The sequence below is a fragment of the Equus quagga genome, chromosome 8 (genome assembly GCF_021613505.1).
Source record: "Equus quagga isolate Etosha38 chromosome 8, UCLA_HA_Equagga_1.0, whole genome shotgun sequence".
NCBI lineage: Eukaryota > Metazoa > Chordata > Mammalia > Perissodactyla > Equidae > Equus > Equus quagga.
Window position 1 is genome coordinate 30,010,595 of NC_060274.1, and position 21,890 is coordinate 30,032,484.

General features: G+C 41.1%; 1 protein-coding gene across 1 annotated transcript in view; it reads right to left on the reverse strand.

The window, feature by feature from the left end:
• The window catches only part of RELN (reelin), a 461,988-nt gene that overhangs the window by 78,287 nt on the left and 361,811 nt on the right, over positions 1-21,890 (reverse strand). The window contains exons 28-34 of the mRNA XM_046670156.1: positions 18,400-18,632; positions 10,959-11,116; positions 9,514-9,721; positions 8,064-8,140; positions 2,025-2,183; positions 1,650-1,838; positions 826-1,099 (exon numbers count right to left, since the gene is read on the reverse strand). Coding sequence (XP_046526112.1) covers positions 826-1,099; positions 1,650-1,838; positions 2,025-2,183; positions 8,064-8,140; positions 9,514-9,721; positions 10,959-11,116; positions 18,400-18,632 — 1,298 coding nt within the window. The remainder of the gene's footprint in view (positions 1-825; positions 1,100-1,649; positions 1,839-2,024; positions 2,184-8,063; positions 8,141-9,513; positions 9,722-10,958; positions 11,117-18,399; positions 18,633-21,890) is intronic.

Genomic DNA, 21,890 nt, shown 5'->3' on the forward strand with positions numbered 1-21,890 from the left:
TACGGGAGGCTAGCAAATGCAGCCTGCAGAGGCCAAATGTCTACCATTCAGAACAGAGCAGTGGAAGGCAGACGCAGGGGCCTGGAGAGAGCAGTCCTGGAATGGCACAATCTCTCACTGGTTACCACATTAGTTCCTAGAAAGACCCCCAAATTACCCAAATGCCAAAACCACAAAAGTGGGAGCCTGCTATAAGCCCTAATACAACGCTTGAACGTGATCTGAAATGCTGGGGAGGGGAAGAAAGATGTAAAACCATATGAGCATTCCAAAGGCACCAACCATTTGTTTTTTAAATTTATTTTTTGTAAGAAGATTGGCCCTGAGCTAACATCTGTGCCAATCTTGCTCTATTTTCTGTGGGATGCTGCCACAGTGTGGCTTGATGAGCAGTGCTAGGTCTGTGCCGGGGATCCGAACCTGTGGACCCTGGGCCGCCAAAGCAGAGAGTGTGAACTTATCCACTACGCTACTGGGCTGGCCCCTCAACCATTTATGGTATTGAGATTAAAAAAACAACTAAGGATACCCTTCTACATGTGATGATTTCACACGCTGCTTAATGTGAATTAGTATCAGTCTGGTTATTGAGTAGCCTTCATGTTGCTAAAGATTAGAAAAGTTCAGCCTTGTAAAACTTGGAACTCTCTAACTACTTTTAAAAATTGCAACCCAAAGCACCTTGCACTTTTTTTTTTTTCCTGGCACATTCCATGCATAATTATCATGAGAGAGTAATAGAATTGCCAAGTGGAATCACAATTATTTTCAAACCAGGTGTCAGAAACCTAAAGTTCTGACATGTAGCCAAACGACAATCCTCACATGGTGGAGAGTGGCAGGTAGACAGTGATCCGCTTCCAATTCTGGAATCGTTCTGAGGTGTAAATTGAACTTTCTGTGTAGTGCAGACAGCCAATGGTTGGAGGAACACACTCTTCGGTGACAAGGTGCCAGTCCTTGCCGTTGTTTAGAGAATACTGGAGCTGTACACTGTGGGAGCTGCTGAAGGGCTTGCTACAGCCCATGCTCATTTCAAACTGCAAGAAGGTCGACGCTGACACATGGAAGTCCCAGGTCTCAGCATAACGAGGTTTTCCTACAAAAATGGAAAAGTTTAATGGTAGCATGTAACCGTGCTCTCTTTTGTCATTTGGCATTTACGCTTGTAATGAACACTTTCAGTGGCAAACAGAAATCATGTCTTATCTGAAGTGCCTCATCTGTGTTTTGACTTTTCATCTCACACTAACTGTTTTTATTTATTATTTTAGTGCAAACTCAGAAATAGGGAAGGCTGCTAACTTGAAAAGCTTTACCATTTTGGCAAGGGCTAACATAAAGTCTTACATGTATAATTCTGCACATTATGAAACATGAGAATGTCTTCAGATAGATAGTTTCTGCTCAGCTTTTAAGAAACTTTAGTTATATCATACATGCCCTATGAAAGACACTTCCAACAAAAATCATCACTGGGCTCACCAAGTTCTATTAGAGGACAATGGAACTCTTGTCTTTACAAGAGCCTCCCTCGGCACAGGCAGTTATGTGCACAGTTTTGCATTAGACAATTTCCTCTTGGGTTTTAGTTAATTTCGTCCTCTAGTTAATTAAATATTCTCCCTTTATCTGGTGAAAATATATACCTATGTTTTCAGTGAATACCAGAGCCGTATCCATAGAGAGACAGTCAATATCAACTTGACCTCCTTGGATTCGATACCAGTTGGCTTGCAAATCTATAGAGCCATCAAATTTGTCTTGAAACCCAGTTTGAGAGCTGTCATTCATTCCTATAAGGACATCATCTAAGGCCCACTGGGCTGAATGCTTCCCTGAAATCAGATGAACAAAAGGAGTTAGAGAAGGTTCATTATATAGCAATACCAGTATCTTGATGACTGCGATTTTAAATCAAATTGTCTAGAAATTGACAGCAGATTAAGAAACACACAATACAATGCAGCTTTAACCGTATGATCTAAATGCTACCAGGAAAGTTGGGGTGAGCAGTAACTTGCCATGTTGGGGTTGCCACCACCGAAAAGCCGTCGCTGGTGTCTTGGCCTCCCGCGGCAGGTCAATGGAAATGATTTGTGGTTCCAGAAATGACATGAAGTCCAACTCTCGAAGCAAATGCCAGATTATCCCATTGTCATTTGAATACTGAACAACGAGCCCTGAGTTAAAAGACATAAATCCAGTTACTCGGACAGCTTTCCTAGAGGCAAAAAAAGGCAAGGAACAGTATTTTTTAAATGGCAAGACTGCAGCAGAAACTTCAAATTGCGTCTCAAAGAACGAGGGCACATCCATCTAACTTCCAAGGAATGAATTAGAAGACCTGAAGGCTCATCAATTCCTTGACAGTTTCTAATGCACCAACTCCCAGGAAATGGAGGAAAAAAATACATAAGCTCTTTTAAATACTACTTAGCTTTGTATGAGTGATGAGTAGGTTGGTAAGGGGACATAAAAACCCACTCCAGATCATGTATTTGAATTTTAGATTCTGGCCTGAATGTTACAAAGTCTCACATCACCATTATATACTCAGAGAAAACATCTTAATCTTCCCCCCGCCTCAAAATCAAGTGATGCTCTTTTCTGCTGAAGCACCAGACAGTGAGCAGAGCCCCATCTGAAATTCTATTAAACAGAGCATCCTTTTACTGGCACTTCACACTTTGTCAGACCTCGGTCACTGACGCCTGAATGAAGCCAAATTATTAAACAGCAAAGTGGAAAAACTCACTCCCCTCCAATATCAGTTCTCCTTTCCTTTCTCTGTGTCTCTCTTCCTCCTTGATTTACCCCATCTACCCAACGTCCCTTTGCCTGTCAGCAGAGTGACGTGATTTAGTTAAGTGACGGTACGTGCTACCCCTGCTAACTCTCCTTGAAACATTATTATTTTAAAAGAGGACACAGGGAAAGGGTAATGTTGAATGCAAAGGAAAAAATGTGCTAATGATGAAATGGTGGGAATCGACAGGCGATATGCATGTGTATATATATATTTATTTATATTTATATAATGTACAAAACACATACACATATCGTTTTGGTGGGAGGGGCAGAGGGTTTTCTTGGCATCTGTCCAATTGCCTTTTCCATAACTGTTCCTGAGACGGGCACTGAATATTCATAATCATGACTCGGGACACTGAATACTTTCTAAGTAGTCACAGAAATCATGCTCAGTAAAGTTGTATTTGTTGCATTAATTCTATCATATTCTAAACTTTTTGGAAAATTTTAAATCCTTCATGGTCCATACAATAACTTTTAAATTTCCCCATTATTGATGGACCAGAATACCTCCGTCCCTTTATCATGTCGGATAACAAAGGGTTTACTAAAGTTAAATTTCAGGAAATATTACGATAAAATATAGCACTAAAAGAAAGCCTTTCAAAGCTAGTTGATAGCACATGGAATGACTGTCACCACATCTGACAAGGCATGATGCCAGGGACAACAATCACTAATATGCAAAAAATTAGAAACCTCAGGAGCATTAATCTTACTATATTTAAAATAGAAGAAACCATCATTTTTAACGGGAGGATAAAAATAGCTCAAAGATAGGAACGCTGTGGGGAGACAGTACGCTGTCTGCAGGTGTAGACGTGGGCAGTTCGAGCTTCAGTGGGTGGAAGTGAGACCTGTGTGCTGGCGAAGGGAGAGCGTCACACCAACATCCATGAAAAAATGTGAAGTTAGGCTGTTTCTGGTCTTTATTCTAGCCCAGCTGAGGAGCGTCTGGCAAAACTCCAGTCTCTAACCTTTGATGTTTGCTCAAAATATTGGCTTTTTAATGTAATTTTTGGTGGCTGGGAGAGTGGATACTTCAAAATTTAGTTTTTCTTGTGGCTGTTAATTTGTGTTAATATAGTTTATGTTTAAAGAGATGAAAGAGGGAGAAAGAGAGGGAATTATTTACTTAGTTACCTGGGGGTGACCTATTCAGAAGGTAGATTATGTACCAGAATAAAATCTCACTGGCTGCTTCTTTCTAGTGCCTTCTCTTCAAAGTATGGTCCAAGGACCAGCACCGGTATCACTGACAACAGGCTCTATCTGTGGTGGTTTTAAAACCTGTCCACAAATTCTTTGACGCTCTTCCCTTCAAAAAGTGGAGCTTAGTTCTCCTCTTTTTGAGAAGAGTTGGACTTAGTAACTTGCTTCTAATAAATAGAATATGGTAGAAGCGACAGCATGTGACTTTTGAGACTAGGCCATAAAAGGCATTGGACTTATCTTCCTTGCTCTCTCTCATGGGTCTCTCCCTCTGAGGAAGGCCAGCTGACCGGTGGTAAGGACACCCAAGCAGCCTTTGGACAGGTCCACACAGTGAGAAACTGAGGCCTCTTGCCAACAGCCGTGTAAGTGAGCCATCTTGGAAACAGATCCTTCAGGCCTGGCTGAGTCTTGAGGTGACTGCACCCCTCCTGGCCTTTATCTTGTGTGCAGCCTCCTGAGAGATCCTGAGCCAGAACCACCCAGATAAGCTGCTCCTGAATTCCTGACTCACAGACGCCCGAAGATAACAAATGTTTGCTGCTTTCAGCCACGGGGTTTTAGAGTAATTTGTTACGCAGCGTATCATTCTGGTCCTACTGAATCACAATCTGCATTTGAGCAGGTCTCCTAAGGGATTCAGAGGTACATGAAAATCCCTCAAGAAGTGCGGCCCAAGTGGTCCACACTCCATTTGGTTCATGCTCATTGCCTTTCTCCTCATGAGCTTTTTCAGGAGTGTCACATATACCTCCAGGCAGCAACAAAGCCTGCAGAGATGAGGACCCCAATTCCAAAGGACAAGTAAAAATGAAAGAGTGGAGAAATGCAAGAAAGGGAAACAGCAATATCCATATTTTATATCAATTGCCGAGCTTCATTAGCTGTGTCATCTAACACACTGTATACATGAATAAACCATGCCATTTTAGCTCATCTTCCGAGTATTTAAGGCACGTAAAACATTTCTGTTTTTAAATTACAACTCCATCTGCATTCTGCCCAGTTTTATGAAAATAGCCTAATTTTGATTTTAATTCCATATATGTAAATTGATGCTTTGGCTTGAGGAAGTAAAAAATCTTTACTTTCATCCCTGGAAGAGATTTGTTCAAGGATTTAGGCAGATTTACATTTTAACCACCAGTTTTCAATAAAAGGCCGACAAATGCCTCAGGGATGTGAATTACATGGCCAGCAGCAAGTTCAAGAAAATGGCTCAAGAGTAGTTGAGAATGAGTTGCTTGTTTCTACAGAGATCCTAAGGGAATCTGAAGCAGATGCTTTCTACTATACTTTGGTCAGAGGTTTTTAAGTTTTTTTGGTTTGTTTTCTTTTTAGCTCATATACAAATGGGGTATGGATTTGTAATTTTCAGAAGAGTCATGCACGCAATTGCCATACCATCCTAACCTTGAACTACGTATTTTAAAATAGTAGTTTTATTAAAAGGGTTAAAGAAAACATTAAAATACCCTACCTCTCCAATCAGAAAACAGTGTCCTGAGGACAGGACCCCATCTTCTTTAGCATCCCTCAAAGCTCCTGTCTCTGCATGGACACAGGGTACTCTAGAAACATTCACTTATTTTGAACTACATATTGTTTCTGTAGGATGATCTTGTAAAAACTTAAATTAGATTATGTTGCTGCCTGACCTAAAAGCCTTCAGTTGGTTTCCATGACACATGGATTCAGATCCCATCACCTCACCATGGCCAGCAAGGCCCTGCCCGGCCCAGCTCCTGCCCGCCCCTCATGCTGGACCACTCCCCAACCTTCATGAGCCCCATGCCATGCTGGCCTTCTTTCTGTTCCTCCAACACCACAGCTCTTTGCTACCTCATGGCTTTTGCTGTTTTTTCTGCCTGGAAACCTTTCCCTCAGCTCTTCATGTGCCAGCTCCTTCTCATCCTTTAGACTTGAATTTAAATGTCATTTCTACAGGGCACCCCCTCCCAGACCATTCTGTCTAAAACAACATCTCCCCGCCGCTCCATAAGTTTACTTTCCATCTCATCAGCTTATTTATTTCTGGCTCGTCCGTCAATCTAACATCTTCTTGCTTATTTCTTTTCTTTATTGTTTATTTTCTGACTCATCTCACCAGAATGTAGGCTCCCTTAAGGGCAGGGGTTTTGACTCCTGTGGTCATTAGGGCCACACTGGTTCTTCCCCTTCTGGCACATGGCAGTTTACACTTCTTATCCCCTTCCCCACATTCTCTTTCCCTCTGCCACATGGCTGGCAACATCCAGAACCCAGTCAGGAGCTGCTTCACTATCCTGTGTGCTAGAATGAGGACCTCAGACGATCCAGGATGAAAATGTAACACAAAGGAGAAATCTTTTTTGTTTTAACACACTGAGATTTAGAAGGTTGTTGGTTATTGCAGCAAAACCTGGCTCATTGTGACTGATGCATCAGCGTTTTGGTGACACTGTATCTCCAGCACCTAGAACAGTGTCTAGCTTAGAGCAGATTCTTATTAAATATTTGTTAAAGAGGTTAGGGAATGCAAAATGGTCTATAAAAGTTTCTAGACTGCTGCTTCAGTAAACAGACGAGCTGGATAATTACTAGCCTAAAAATATTGAGATATTCAGAAAAAGTCATGAAAGCTTTCCATTAGTGATGATATGGCCAAGGACATTTAGAGGTGATGAACAGACCTATCCATAGCTCTACTGACTGACAGCGACAGTTTACAGCCAGTACGTTTTGCACAGTTATGCCTGAGATCATAACAAACAGAAGCTGCAAAACTCTTCACGTGCTGTTCACAAGATCAAGGTTTGGGGGAGAACCCATCTGAGAAGCCCAAGAATTTCACGCTAGGAACCAACTCACATTCAGGGGCCCTTAGGGCATGCCATGCTATCTGCAGAGCTCCTGAAGGCCCTATGTATGGGTCAAGCCTTCTGTATTTCTTTCAGGACTGAATCACTGAGGTGGAAGATGGTATGGAGGCCTCGACAGAACAGAGCTCTGGGCAAGGAGAGAGGCAGCATAGCATGGTGGGTGAGGATAGGCTATGGGGCCAGAAGGAGTGGTTTGAATCCCTCTTCACCCACTTACTAGGTAAGCTGGGTAAGTTACTTGGCCTTCCTGTGCCTCACCTTCTAAATCTGTAAAATAGGACTAATAATACAGTAGTTGCCCCTTAATCTGCAGTTTCGCTTTCCATGGTTTTGGTTTCCCACAGTCAACCATGGTCCAAAAATATTAAGTGGAGAAGAAAGGTGAGCACAGTACAATAAGATACTTTGAGAGAGAGACCACATTCATATAGCTTTTATTACAGTAAATGGTTATAACTGTTCTATTTTATTATTAGTTATTGTTATTAGTTATTAATTGTTGTTATTGTTGTCTTACTGCGCATGATTTATAAATTAAGCTTTATCATAGGTGTGTATGTGTAGGAAAAAACACAGTATATACAGGGTTCAGTACTATCTGTGGTTTCAGGCATCCACTGGGGGTCTTGGAAAATATCCCCTGCAGATAAGGGGGGAGTACCTATGGTAAAAGGGTATGATGGCGATGAAATGAGTTAATACAGATAAAACACTTGGAACAGTGCCTTCATATAATAGGTGCTCAGTGAAAGTTAATGTTTATAATGACTAAGAACTGCTACCCAAGGACTCTAGGACCCCGGACGGTTTATGGGCAGAAAGTAGAGTTTGATCTGCATTCGGTGACGCCCTAGCAAACAGATTTCTAGCCTCTGAGCTGAAGGTAATGTCTCTGCTATCTTTTCTTCTCCTGTGGGAAGTTATAAAGGAACAGCGTTTCCCAAACAAATATACTTTGACCCAGACCAGACACGACTTTTTTTGGCTTAAGGATCTGGATGAGGAATCTTAGAGATCACGGCTCTGTGCAGCCACCCATTCAATGATGGAGAAGAGGAGAGAAGGAATGATCTAGGGTGGGGTATCACTTTGCAAAATCCTGGCCAGACTTTGGGAGGAAAAAGGACTACTTTGCCAATAGTAAACTGTGATTTCTACAGAAATGCGGCAGCGTACCTTCATTCCTAGCTCTTGGTTTGATGCAGGCAATGCCTGAAGTTTTGCTTCCAATTTGTATATAAAACTGAACAAGTCTGGGGAAAAAAGAAACTTCAGTTTACTTACAAATAGGTAAGTTCAGAAGAGATGCAAACTTCTGTATTTCGACACATTAAAAAAAAAACCTTTTGTAATTCTTAAGTATTACTTTTAAACACAAAGGACAGATGACAAGCAAAAACTACATAAATTATATAATAAGCTAATTCTGTAACCATTTTTAAAAACTTAATATGACATTAATTTATTCTCTAATAATGATCCAAACAAAAGGAAACAGTTTAACCCCATTTCATTGTGACAGTCTGATGTAATTTAATGAAATCACTGAATTAGGAATTGCTTAAATTGAGATAAGACTATCCTCGGAGACTCAAGATGAGGAAAAATCTACCAAAAAGTGTTGAATGCTATATTTGTTTACGGTGAGATAATTGCCTATATTACTGATTTAGACTAAGATGGTTTAATTTTTCACAACTGACACTCACTCGGGGTGATGTAAATTATGCTTCAGCTCATGGCAAACCACAGAGAGTGCCCACATGCCACACACCTCTGTAAGAAGGACGCAGAATGAAGAGATTGAAGGGAGAAAAAATGTGACACAGAACTCCAGATTTCAGTGAGGATAAGGTCTACAAGTTTCAAGCATTTCATCAGTTTCCTTTCTTCTAATTCTCAACTAATTTAATTGGTGGGGAAAAAGCACACGGTTTTATTTTAGGTGTGCTACTAGTCCATTTGACCCTAAAACCAAGCAGTTATTTATTTGACCAGTAGGTGTCAGTGTAGGTATTTTAAATTTCTGGAGCAGTTTTCAATAAGTGACTACAAATAAACTTAGATAAATAGGGGTGCAGCATTTTCGGACACAGAATTTAAAGTTGGAAAAATCTTTGTTGCACCTGGCATATATTTAAAACGATGCCACATAATCTTTATAATAACAGAGAACTCCAGAAAACCCAGCTGACGTGGGTTAGATGCATAGGCCTTGGTGATAACTGTATGCTGATTAATTAATTATAGTATGTATTTTGCAGAAACTACCTATTTAATTACAGAGATAAAGTTATGCTTCATTTTTACATATCAGAATCTATATAGAGGGGCCAGCCCTGTGGCCAAGTGGTTAAGTTCTGCACACTCTGCTTTGGTGGCCCAGGGTTCGTGGGTTTGGATCCCAAGCGCACATCTACTCCACTCATCAAGCCATGCTGTGGTGGTGGCCCACATACAAAATAGAGGAAGATTGGCACAGATGTTAGCTCAGGGCAAATCTTCCTCACCAAAAGAAAAAAAAACTCTCTATAGAGAAACATTATGATATAAACCCTCAGTAACAGAACAGAGCAGGGCATGGTAAATACTATGTTCACGGAAAAGTGCACAGGTATCTACTTACCTGATATTCCTGGTGTCCAGAGGGACAGTCCTTGCTTCCCTTTTCCCAGGGCCATTGAAGTAGAGAGACCTGCCGTCGTTCAGTGTTCCACAGCCAGTGCCCACCTGGCCTCCTGTTATCTTGTACCACAGAGGGCTGAGCTTCCCCTCAAACCTGTCGAACATCTCACTGTGATTAGGGACGTTGGACACACAGGTTCCTTGTGCGGCTTCCGAGAAAAGAAATACACAGCAGAGAGCCTTTGTTGAAATCACTAAACATCAGAAGGCACCTGCCACATGTGGCAAAGGCAGCAATTCCACAGGTGTTAGGGGAAGGCAAGCACATCAAAATCTGTATCTCCTGACCATCTGCCTGAAATATAGCCACCACCATCAAAAACGCTATGCTGCTTCTACAGCTTTCTAGCTCTTATTGGAGAGACATTGGGAACCACACATTTCCATGTTTCTTGCTACTCAGAGGATTTGTGCGAACCACAAAATAGATTTTGTCCACAATAAAATTTGCTAGTTTGTTGTCCTTCTATAAGAGGATCAATAAGGAGAGTTGATCCCAGATTTAAAAAAGAATACCCTGAAACCACAAGAGACAGCGCCCTCCACGAGGCCTGCAGCAACGTAGGCTTGTCCTTGGTCCCGCCCTGGACGAGGGGCCGAGCACTGAAAAGCTGGCAAGGGTCCTTCTGAAGTTGCCGCCAGCGAAAATTCTAAAAAAAGATTCTGAAGCTTATAATATTTTCTCCAATTTTACTCTCTAATCTCAGCTCCCTTTTTATTTTTGCTTGTAGCAACATCCAAGGGGGCTGTGGCCAGAAAACACTTCTGTTGTAGAGTTCCCTTTCTGCAGTCTTGGATTTATCATTTCATAAGGTGGTTTCTACTTTAAATGTATAAAATTATGTTTCTTAGAAAAAGCAATGTAAAGAGCACAGGGGGCCCCTGCAGCCTCATGGTTAAGAGGTTGGGTTTTGGTTTTAGAGAATGATTGCTGGGGTTTGAAGCCTTGCTCCAGCAACTCTTAACTGCGTGACCTTGGGAGAGTTACTAAACCTTTCTGTGCCTCATTTTCCTCAAATGTCAACAGGGACAATAAGAGTGCTATGGCACAAGGTTATTGTTAGAGTTAAATGAGATGAAATAAATGGCACTTAACTATAGTGCCTGACATGAAGTAGGGACTCAAGGAATGTTACTTATTACTACTATCACTAATAAATAAATCTCCTTTAAGGAGTGAAATTTGTGTTATCATGTTCTCTTCCTTAGGCAGCTCACAACTACAAAATATCTTAGCACCTCATGGGCCCGGGTTGCAAATTCCTACAATTAGGACTTAAAGAAGAATAAACTCAATCTATTTCCTTGGAACAAGTAACATGCAATATAGTAACTAGAGATGAATATGTTACAAACAAACCATCAGAGACATGTCCGCAGCCTTACCGGTGTACCCCAGGTCACAGAAACACACCCCTGAAACGCAGTCCCCATGGCCACTGCAGTAACTGGGACAAGGCTCAGATATGTACACGCCATCCAACCCGAAGGGAGGCAGGCTCTTCTGTGAGCTGCTCTCCTGGATCCATCGGAATCTGGTCTTACTGTTGGAGAAAAACAACACGTGTGTTTCTTGTATGAATATTTCATATCGAAGCACTGAAATACAGAACGGTTCAGAAAAATTCAAGGGGGATTTAATATTTACTTGACTGGACACTGAATCTTCATAAAGTGTCTCTCTCAGATCTTTCTCAAAACTTCTTGATTTCTTCTTGAGCACAAATGTTTCAATATCAGGAGGACATCAGGGAAAGAAGACTTTTGATGGTGGGAAACATATTGTAGGTTTTTACTTGAATATTTTAAGAGGCTATTTATGAATTTTTGAAACCATCAAATAAATGTTCTTTGCTATGACATATAAGGGGACTCTGGCTATTTGCCATTGGCATGATTCTGGTAGGGAAGAGTTAATTTGTCCCGAGAGCTCTGTTTCCACCTGTTGCCTTCTCCTTCCTCTTTACTTCTCATCTTCCAATGTCTAAGACACTCATTCTAGGGCTCTTAGCAACCAGCCAGGCTGCCAATGAACACTGGTAACTGCCAATGAACCAAACAGGGAGCTGGTCCCAGAGCTTCAAAACCCTGGAACACCAGCGGGCTGGGCTGCCAGCCAGTCCTCATTCCCCAGGACAGCAGTTCTGAGGCCGCCCAACTAAAACTTGCCTCAGTTGCTTTCCAATCTTTTCAGTCCTTTCAACACATCCCTTTCCTCTTCAGATGTATGGAAACCCACACACATCTACAATTTCATACCAGGAAGATATCTGTTCCTTCTTAGTTCTACTGACGTCAAAGAGAGAAGATGGATTAGGCTATCTAGATTCCAATTAATTTTGCTGCCAGTATTTATAGACTTTTGAGTGAATCTAGTTTCTTTATAACAAGGATAAAGAATCTCAAAGATTAATGAAGATTGTCAAAAGATAACTGTAGACAAAACGGTTCCTTCTCCTCTCTATTATTGTGAAAATAATCAGAATGCATTTTTTCCTGGCTCCTCAACAGCTTTGGTAATTCGGCAACACTGAACCATAACCCTAGCTTTTCTTTTTCTTCATTATTTTAAGTTACCTACTCTTGACAAATTTGCAAAATGTAACCAATAATGTTGTTTTCTAGGTCTTCAAGTTTTCAGAGATTAATCGCCTACTAATGCAAGTCCCTATTTGAATGTTTTAAGAGGTAGGTGAACATATCTTTTATTTCATTTGGAGCTAATTCAAAATACACTGGTCTCATTTTTTAAGGCAAAGACAACTGAGTTAGAGAAGATTAGAAAAATAATAAAAAAAGAAAATACAGTTGTAGTATCGTGAATCTTGGGAAAATTCCTCCCACTGGAGTTGTAACGTTATTTAGCCTGTGAAGATATTTCTCCTCTCAAAGGAAGTCAACGGAATTGACGAACAGCAGCTTTCGCCAATTCCTCTTAAGGACGATGGTCAAGCATGTGTGGCCTTCCAAAAGACAGGCTGATATCGATGTCGCAAGAGGAAAACCCGCCCATTCCCCAACACAAGTCCTCTCAGACTCTACAGACGTCAGACTCGCCTCTTCTTTTTATGTTTCTATAATAGAACCCAGAGAAACACAACTTCCGCCCCATGGAAAGTAAAAAAAAGAGGTAAGAACAACGTCTTTCCCCTCTCAAGCTCTCCCACCTGGGCAAGATCAGCCCATCTCTCTATCAACTGCCCGCTTCCTGGAAGAAGCAGCCTTAGAGTGAGGCCCAGAAGCACTCAGAAAGTTGAAGAATCCTACCTTTAGGCAGAATGCCAGAAGCTTTGGTAATCTGATAGTGAGCGAAGGGCAAGTGAAGCCCTTTGACTCATCTCTGATTCTTGGGGTCCTGTAATTTTCATTGTAAGAATAAAAGAATCAAGGTCTGGTCTGGCCAGAGAGAGGAGGTGCCCCTGTTTGTAGATCCTAAAGCTGCTATAGACCCAAGACGAAGAGCGTATTTGAGAATGTAGAAGACCTCTGGAGCTCAGTATTAAGGAATCCATTTTTAAGTAAAGAAAACACAAAACAAAACAAGATGACTGATCATCCGGTTAATAGGGTGAGTCCAGGACATGGTGAATCATACTGAGTCCTAGCTGGAAGGCTATATTTCAGAGCGAAAGGGCAAGAGATGGTACCTCTTGTCCTTCTTTTAATCTTTGCTAGTTGCTTTTTAGTTGGAAGGTGCAATCAAAGCAACAGAGCTTTCACCCATCACGACATAAGCAAGTTTGTTTCATTTCCATTTCTCCCAGTTGTGCTGGGTCCTGATGCCTCCTGCTATCCTGTTCTCTCAGTAGCACAGTCTTGCAATTGAGCCCAAGTAATCTAGCAATCTTAGAGTTGCTAGAATAAGAGGACAAACTAATAAGGAATTTACTAAAAAATGTAATCACAGAGAGACCATCAGAAGACGGGAGGACATGAATAGGCCAAAGTTAAGCTAATAAGCGTGTCTAGATTCCACATAGTTTATCGTTTTTACAATAAAGGAGATACAGCTTTGAAATGATTAATTTTATTAATGGGTGTGTGCACATGTGCGCATGTGCTATTCGTGCCTTTCCAGGGAGACACAGCAGAATGCAGAACAATGATTTCTTGCTGAACAGCATTGACTGTATTTTGGAAAACATATTTTAAAAAGGGAGGTGTCTCCAGGGTAGCTAATCACCTATTGCCGGTCCTTACTCCTCATTCAACATCCCTTCATTCAGCCAGCATCTGCCTACAACATGCTAGACACAGTGTAGGGCTGGACATATGATGGGAAGCAGAAATCCCACATGGGTCCTGCCTTCATGTAGCCCACAGTCAAGTGAGGAGACACAATCAAACCCTTGCACAAAGAAATGTAAACATGCAACTCTGATAATTATCACCATCGAGAAGGACAGAGAGCTATAGAGGTCTTTGACCTGATAGTCAGGAAGGTCTGGGAAGGAGTTGGAGGAAACGATGACTGAGGAAAAGACAAGAGTTTAACTTTATGTGGTTTTACTAGAAATAAACCATTGTGTGGTCTGACTATTCACATCATCGAACAAAACTTCCCCTTTGTCCTGCATGTCCCAGATAAGGAAGAAGTAGAAGATAAGACTCTATCTCTTTGTCCCCTTTCCCAATTGTCTCCTTTGTTCAAAGGATGCCTGAAGGAGCAAGAGAATCAGTTTATACACATCCCCCTTGCACCACTTGCCTTTCAAACCAGGGAGGTTCCTGTGCACCTGCCTGTCCTGTGCACAGGTGCACAGGTGATGGGTGGCAGCAGAGGAGACACTCTGCAGAACACTAAGCACTGTGTTTCCAGCCCTTCCCAGAGACATCAACTTTTTACATTCTGCAGAGGGAACCTAGAGCAGGCTGAGTGGCATTTTGTATGGTTGGGGACGCCGTTGAGAGTCAGGAAGGATGTACTAGGACATATTTATTGCCACCAACGTCTCTCCTCTGTAGGCAAGAACCAAGAGAATTAATATAAGCACAACTTGCCCCTTTGAGAAAATCAGCTTAGAATTATTTGCGAAAGAGCAATGTTCTCCTAACTATTTAAGCATGTTGCCTCATGGCAAAATAGCTCCAAATTTTAACAAATTTCACACTTGGAATTCTCAGCTTTCCAATACTGCATTTGGAGATATGTGAGTTTAACATATTGCAGGAGGAACAACAGCTCATTTCCTTGGGCTAAAGTAGAAACATATTTACTATTCTTTAGTAGAGAGTTCTCTCTCACAAATGCCATCAACCAGCAGGCTGGATGGGATTCAAATGAACCAGGAAGCTAGATTCTAACGGAGACTATTTCTTCTTCCAAAAGCTGAGGTCCAAGAAAATATTGATAAATTCGGACTCTCAAAATATTGGCTCACTTTGTGATGCTAAGGACAATCTTCTCTTACTTCTTATATGTGGCGTTACCGAGTGGGTTATCCCACCCAACATCAAACAAACTGTGGAGTTTCAGATCCAACTCAATATTATCTGGCTTTGGGGAATCAAACCAGATTTGTGTTCCCTGGCTCCTGATTCTACTGACTACTTTCATAGTGATGTCTTCCAGCATCCTGGCTTTCTAGTCATTGCAGCTAAGATGCACCACTTGGTGCTCCCCAACCTCCTGGCACGCTGCACTTATCTATTTGCAAGAACTGCAGCTGGGCCAGTTTCAGCAAAGCACGGGCAGAGGATGGCAGGGGTGGAGGTGAGGAGTACAAGGGCTGCACTGTTAGGTGCTTGAGATGGGCAGAAAGCAGGATGAGAAGGCTATTCAGTTGCAATTACAGGTATGTTCTTATGGAAAAGGGAAGATGTCTCAGGATGAAGCCTAGAGAGTGGAACCAACAGCTGAGAAAAACAATAGATTAGGGAACCACTTCTAGGGAGCAGAACTGTCTTAATCAAGGAAACTTTCTTCTCCTGGACATTGCTCATAGGAGGAGGAAACTCTAGTAACACATATCTTGCTGGCTTTCAGAATTCCTATGGGCCAGTGGCTGCTATGCGCTTCCCATTCTTTCCATTGTTTTTGAGTGGGAGTGTCTATTGTGGTTATCCTGTCATTGTCTCACCATTGTATGCTGGGTATGGGTGGGGTGGCTAACTTGTTTTTTCAGTTCATAGGTCTATGGATCAAGAGGAGCCATATGGGGGCAGCCACATCCACATCCTGACCTGATGTAGATCATGAGATCAGCAACTGAGTGCCTGATGCCGTGCTGGGAGGAGACTTTGGAGGGTCTTGGGAGGAGAGTGGATGCATTTGCCTGTGGGAGAGATGTGAATCACTGGGGCTAGGAGAAACTATGGTAGATTGTTACAGTAATGCCCCCTCAACCCCATCCCAGTGAATCACACCTCCTTGTGCACATGTTCCTCTGTAATGTGGTTTTTCCGCACTTCCTATCAAAAAGGGGAGTCTGTTTTCCCACCCTCTGAATCTAGTCTGGCCTTGTGACTGGCTTTGACCAATAGGATGTGGCAAATAAGATAAGGTCTTGCAACTTCTACTTTTGTTCTCTTGAAACTTTGGAACCACCTAACTGTGGATACCGTCATGAATACCGGGATGGATAATGGGATGAAAACCACATAGAGAGAAAAGTCCTGCTGATCCCAGACACTAACCAACCCACAACTGAATGCAGCTACATAATGGAGCCCAGAGGAGACCAGTAGAAGAACTACCCAGCCAATCCCACAAAACAATGAGAAATAATAGATCGTTGTTTTTTAAGCCACTAAGTTTTGGAGCGGCATGCTGCATAGCAATAGATAATTGTACACATATCATCCTAGGCTGTACTGAGGAATATGAACAAGCAGTAAATATGATTTAAAAAAAAGCAATGCATTTATGCATCCCTGATGTTTTTTCCTTCTAGTAGTTAAGAGATGACAAGATCTGGAACAGCTGCCTTGGATCCAGAGATGGAAGTTGTGTGTTCAGAATGACAGAGCCACTTATCAGCTCTGAACTGCTCATCTTTGAATTGTTATATAAGAAAGAATGGACTTCTATCTTGTTTAAGACTTGTGAAGCATTGTATTTGTTTCTCTGTTACAGGAGCTGAACTTGCATCCTAACTAAAGGAGAAAGTAAGTCAGATTACTAAATTTCACTAAAGAAGGTCAACTCAGCAACTCTGCCACCTACACATCACATTATCTGAGTCTCTCTTTGATACACTACAAAGAACACTGGCATATAAAGGCAAAAAATTTACGTATAAGTTGACGTGGATCCACTGATTGAGAAACTCTTTCTTGGAACAGTTGGTATCCAAAGATTATGTTTCCAGGTTTCGTAGATTAAGCACAGAAACTTGTACACCTTGACCGAACAAGTTTCTTCCCCATGGAAAGTTTGTCTACCAAAGTCAGTGGTGTAATTTTTGGAGGGATGCACATCTCAATAATGAGGAAGGCAGAGAACACAACCAGCTTATCCAGCTAGATGATGCAGAGTAAGTCTGGTGATCAATTAGATGAAAGACGTCACAGACAGAATGGTCTCTAAGAACTTTATGAATAAGCCACTCCTGCAGATGGCTAAGCTTTTATCACTGTATTAGTCAGCATGAGATAGGGTATGCTGTGGTAATAAATGACCCCCAATCTCTGGCTTAACCCAACAAAAGTTTATTCCTTACTTATGCTGTATGTCCACTGTAGGCTGGCAAGGAAGTCTGCTTATTGTAGACATTCAGGGACCCCATGCAAGCTTCATCTCAAAAGATTCCTTCACAAAGCAGAGAACATGGCAAAATGCATGTGGGCTCTTAAAGTCACATGTTTAATTTCCATTCCCATCTCATTAGGCCATGCCAAACTTTAAAGGATCTGGGGAAAGTATAATCCTACCAGATTCCAGGAAGGAAGGAAGCTGGAAACATCACTGAATGGCACTAATGAGGTTCCCGACCACATATTAAGTTACATCACCAGAAAGCAGTGCAAATAGACTTACATCATCTCAGAGCTGTACCAACACACTATGACTGAGTCAAAGTTTAATGTTATGTTCTAGGATTCAATTAAGAACTGTTCACTCGAAGAATGTTTCTTTATCTTTTTGAAAAACGATAGAGTAAAAATACTGATCTCGGTGTTACAAACTCTACCTGGCATAAAGATATATACATATACTATAAATTTATTCTAGAATACTGAGCATGGAGAAAAGAGTATCCTTTTTTTGTTGGTGTTAAGTCAGAATGTGTATGTCTTCTTTCTTTTTACCCAACAATGAGAACTGAATGACCCTGTATTTCCCCTCTTTGTCCTAGCTGCCAGGAAGCTAAGAGTTAAATTTATGGCCTTATTAAGGAAGCTAATTCACTTCAAGTTATTGATCCATTTATCTCATTCTTCCATCGATTTTTAATCTTTTGCTCTATTGTTTTAATATTTATTTTAATAGTTATTTAAAGGGATCTTTTTTTATTGTTAAGATATCTCAAACTGTCTACACAAGGAAGCATTAAATTATAAAAAAATCTGTAAACAGTGAAAGTCTGATATAATAATGCCTTACAACTATCTTAGCTTTCATCATCTTTTGTTCAGTGCTATAATCCCCATGCCCAGGACAGAACTCGCCACAGGTAGGTGCTCCATAAATATTTGTTAAATGAATGAATAAGCAAGCAAATTTGTTTCAAAAGTGTATGTGTGAGTCATTTCCTCATGAGTCACTATTTGAATAGAGTTTATGAATCCTTTTAGCTGACTGAGATATATGAGATAAAGATATTGAGATAAATATATGCTCCCAAGCAATGGCGGCTATGGCACATACCAAGAATGGTCACTTTACCTGGATGCGAGAGACCTTGGAATAACAATGGTGATTCTCGTCCACTCTTCAAAGTCTCCCGTGTGATATACGGTGGGCTCGCTCAGCTCTCTGGCATTTCCTTCGCATCCTTTGCCTGCAGAAGCTGGGTAACAGCCTTCTCTGACCAGAAACCAGGACATACCAGCATCATGAGAGTACTGCAGGAGAACCGGGGCAGCACTGCTGAACTGAGTGGCACACCCAATGTTTAGCTGTTAAAGGGAAGGACAGAATTATACAAGGTTTTGGTTCCAAGCCATTATTTAACAAATTAAGAGCTACAGCAGCCAGGGCCCTTTCTGCTGAGTCTGTATTTACAGTGATAAGACAGGCAGCTCAATTCCAACCAGGACCCTTCCACAGGCTCTGGAAATCTTCGCTTAGGCAAGCAATAGGTGCTTTTTAATAGAAAGTTTGCCCATTTTGTGGATTTCTTGGGATGACAGGAGGGAAGAGAGAAACACAGATGTGATGCTGTAGAGTTGGACAGAAGATAAGAAGCCAAGAAACTGCTTTCTTCTCCTTCCCCAGACAATATACACAGAAGGAAGCAGAAGATGAAGAGCTAACCTCTTCAGAATATAAACTTGCCTGAAGAGAGGGCCGTCCTCTCTGCTTTTGGTGGAACAAGCATCTTTATTCTGTTTTCTTGCAAAAGCTCAGTAAGAAACCACTGTCAACTTAGATGAAAGAGCTAAGTTTCTGTCACAGCACCAAGTAAGCAACGTAATCCAGAAATAAAACTATTACTGTTCCGTGCCCTTGTGTGGAGGAGTGTCATCATAGGATTAACAACATTAAAAAAAACTGTAAAAAAATGCAACCTAAATCTCAATGCCCTTGCACAACTTTTTATTTCTATTTATTTATTTTTTTTGCTGAGGAAGATTTGCTCTGAGCTAACATCTCTGCCAATCTGTCTCTTTTTGCTTGGGGAAGATTCGTCCTGAGCTAACATCTGTGCTCATCTTCCCCTATTTTGTATGCGGGTCACCGCCACAACATAGATGCTGATGAGTGGCGTAGGTCTGTGCCGGGGAACAAAACCTGGGCTGCTGAAGGGGAGTGTGCCTGACTTAATCACTAGGCCATGGGGCAAGCCCTTGCACAACTGTTTTTATTTTTCTATTTTCTCTTCTAATCTTTATAAGGAAGTATATATTTTGATGATGAAGTTATCACACTTTTAGAACTTTCCTCCTACTTTCTATTTAACATATTATTTTGTTATTATATGCAGGATTGCAAAGAATATATCTTTTTTTTTCTTTAGTTAATCTGCTATCACCAGATAAATTCCTAGGAGTAGTATTACTGAGTCAAAATGTAGAATCACTTTAAATTTTCTATTTATATGTGTTCATTTTTAATCAACTGAGTTCAAATGAATCTGTTTTACTACAGCACTGAATATTATTCTAGTTTGACAGTTTCTTTCTAAGTTAATAAATGTATAAATGGTTCTATTACTGTTTTAGTTTACGTTTTTTGCTACTTATGAATGCCTAATTTTTCCTGCTATTTATTTAATTACATGCTGTCTTACATAAATGATCTATTCATATCTTATTTCATTCGTTGGTTGGAGCCACCAGAGAATTTTATTGTATAAGATCTTATAAATAAGAATCGTCAAATTTTATAGAAAAAACTGAAGGACTCAAAAGAACACGATCATGACCAAAGCCTAAAAGATGAAGGAAAGATGGAGCCGTAGGCAAATAATACGGGGCCAAAGCTCAAAGGGTCAACCAGTGGATCCTTGTGACTGTAAGGTGGCTTGATCCAGTCTTTCAAAAGAAGAAGAGTCCATATTTTCCTTATTTCCATACTCAGAGCTAGGAAGCATCTCTCAGAAGGATTTACAATTTGGCTAGCAGAAATTTTATTGTGATTCGCTTGTCAAAGTTCATATAGTAAAATGTCAAGAATCTAAGTGAAGACTTGACCCTCTGAGATGCATGACTCACTCTTCTAACATAAACTCCTTTCATCGCATTCCCCGTCAGTAAGCAGAGCCCTTGGCTGGCACGTGGTGAGAGCAGTTACACTGGGCACACACATTCGGCTCTTTGTCTTAGACTTCTGATGACTGCCGTTGTTTCTAAGGTAGGCAAGTCATTGGAACTTTCAGTACTGTGACACGTTTGTGCTTTTTTCCTATTGACCATTTAGCCTGCCTCTTAACTGTTGATGTTTTCTAGGATTTAATTCTTGGCTTTCTTATCTTTTTATTCTAAACATGCTCCATAATCTCATTCACAGACATAATTTTTAATTCCTTCTGAATACCTATGACTCCCAGATAGGGTCTCTCTCTGGCTCGCTGAACAATGTCCACAGCTGCTTCCTGTGCATTTCCACTTATCCACAGGTATCCCTAATTCCACATGTCCAAGTCAGTTATCATCCACCACCCTAAAACAAATTCTCCTCTCCCTGTATTTCCGATTTCAGTGACTGGAGCCAGAAATGTGGGAGTTATTCTAGAATCCATCCTACCACCCAATGGGTCACCAAAACCTGGTGACTATATCCCTTTAGCATCTCTTGGGTCCATCTACTTATCTTTGTATCCAATGCTATGCCTTAATCTGGCATCCTCATTTCTTACTTTGATGACTGCTTTAGCATCCTTATATACTCAAAACATATTCAATAATCTGAACACTTCTCTCTGCCTCCTCCACTATCAAGACAGGTCTAAGTTCCCATTATCTCTTATTTGGATCGTTGCAATAGCTGCCCAGCTGGTCTCTCTGTCTCTGCCTGTGCCTTTGTAAGTTTACTCCACTACAGTCACCAGAGAGATTTATTAAAAGCCTAAGTCGGAGTATACCACTCTTCTGGTAGCCATTTTATTCAGAGAAGAAGTGGAAGTCTGATCTTATTTTTTTCTACCTGTCTTCCCTTTCCCACTCTCTTTGGTCTAGTCACAACAGCGTCCTTGTGGTCTTTTGAACTTTCCCAAGCACTCTCCTACTGCAAGCTCTTTGTACTTTTTGTTCCCTGTGCCTGGGATGCTCTTTCCCAGGCAGCTGCACTCCTTCACCTTTTATAGATTTCAGCTTAAATGTCATTTTACTAGTGAGGCTAACCTGACAACCGTTTATAAAATAGTAACCACCCTCCACCACCCTAGTCCATACCCTCTACTCCTATTTATATTCAAAGCTTAGGAGAGAGCCTAGCACATAGTAGAGGCCTTTTAAATATTAGCTGAATAAATGAATGAATGTACTTGTTGATTCCAGTTTGCCCTCCTATTAGGTTAACAGGATGATCTTTCTAAAACACACGTCTGATTCTTGCACTCTGTGGATTAAGAATATTCCATGACACATTGCTCTTGGGTTGAAGTCACCCGACTCACCCATCTACCCATCCATCTATCCATCTATCCATCTACCCATCCATCCATCGATCGATCGACCCATCCATCCATCCATCTATCCATCTACCCATCCATC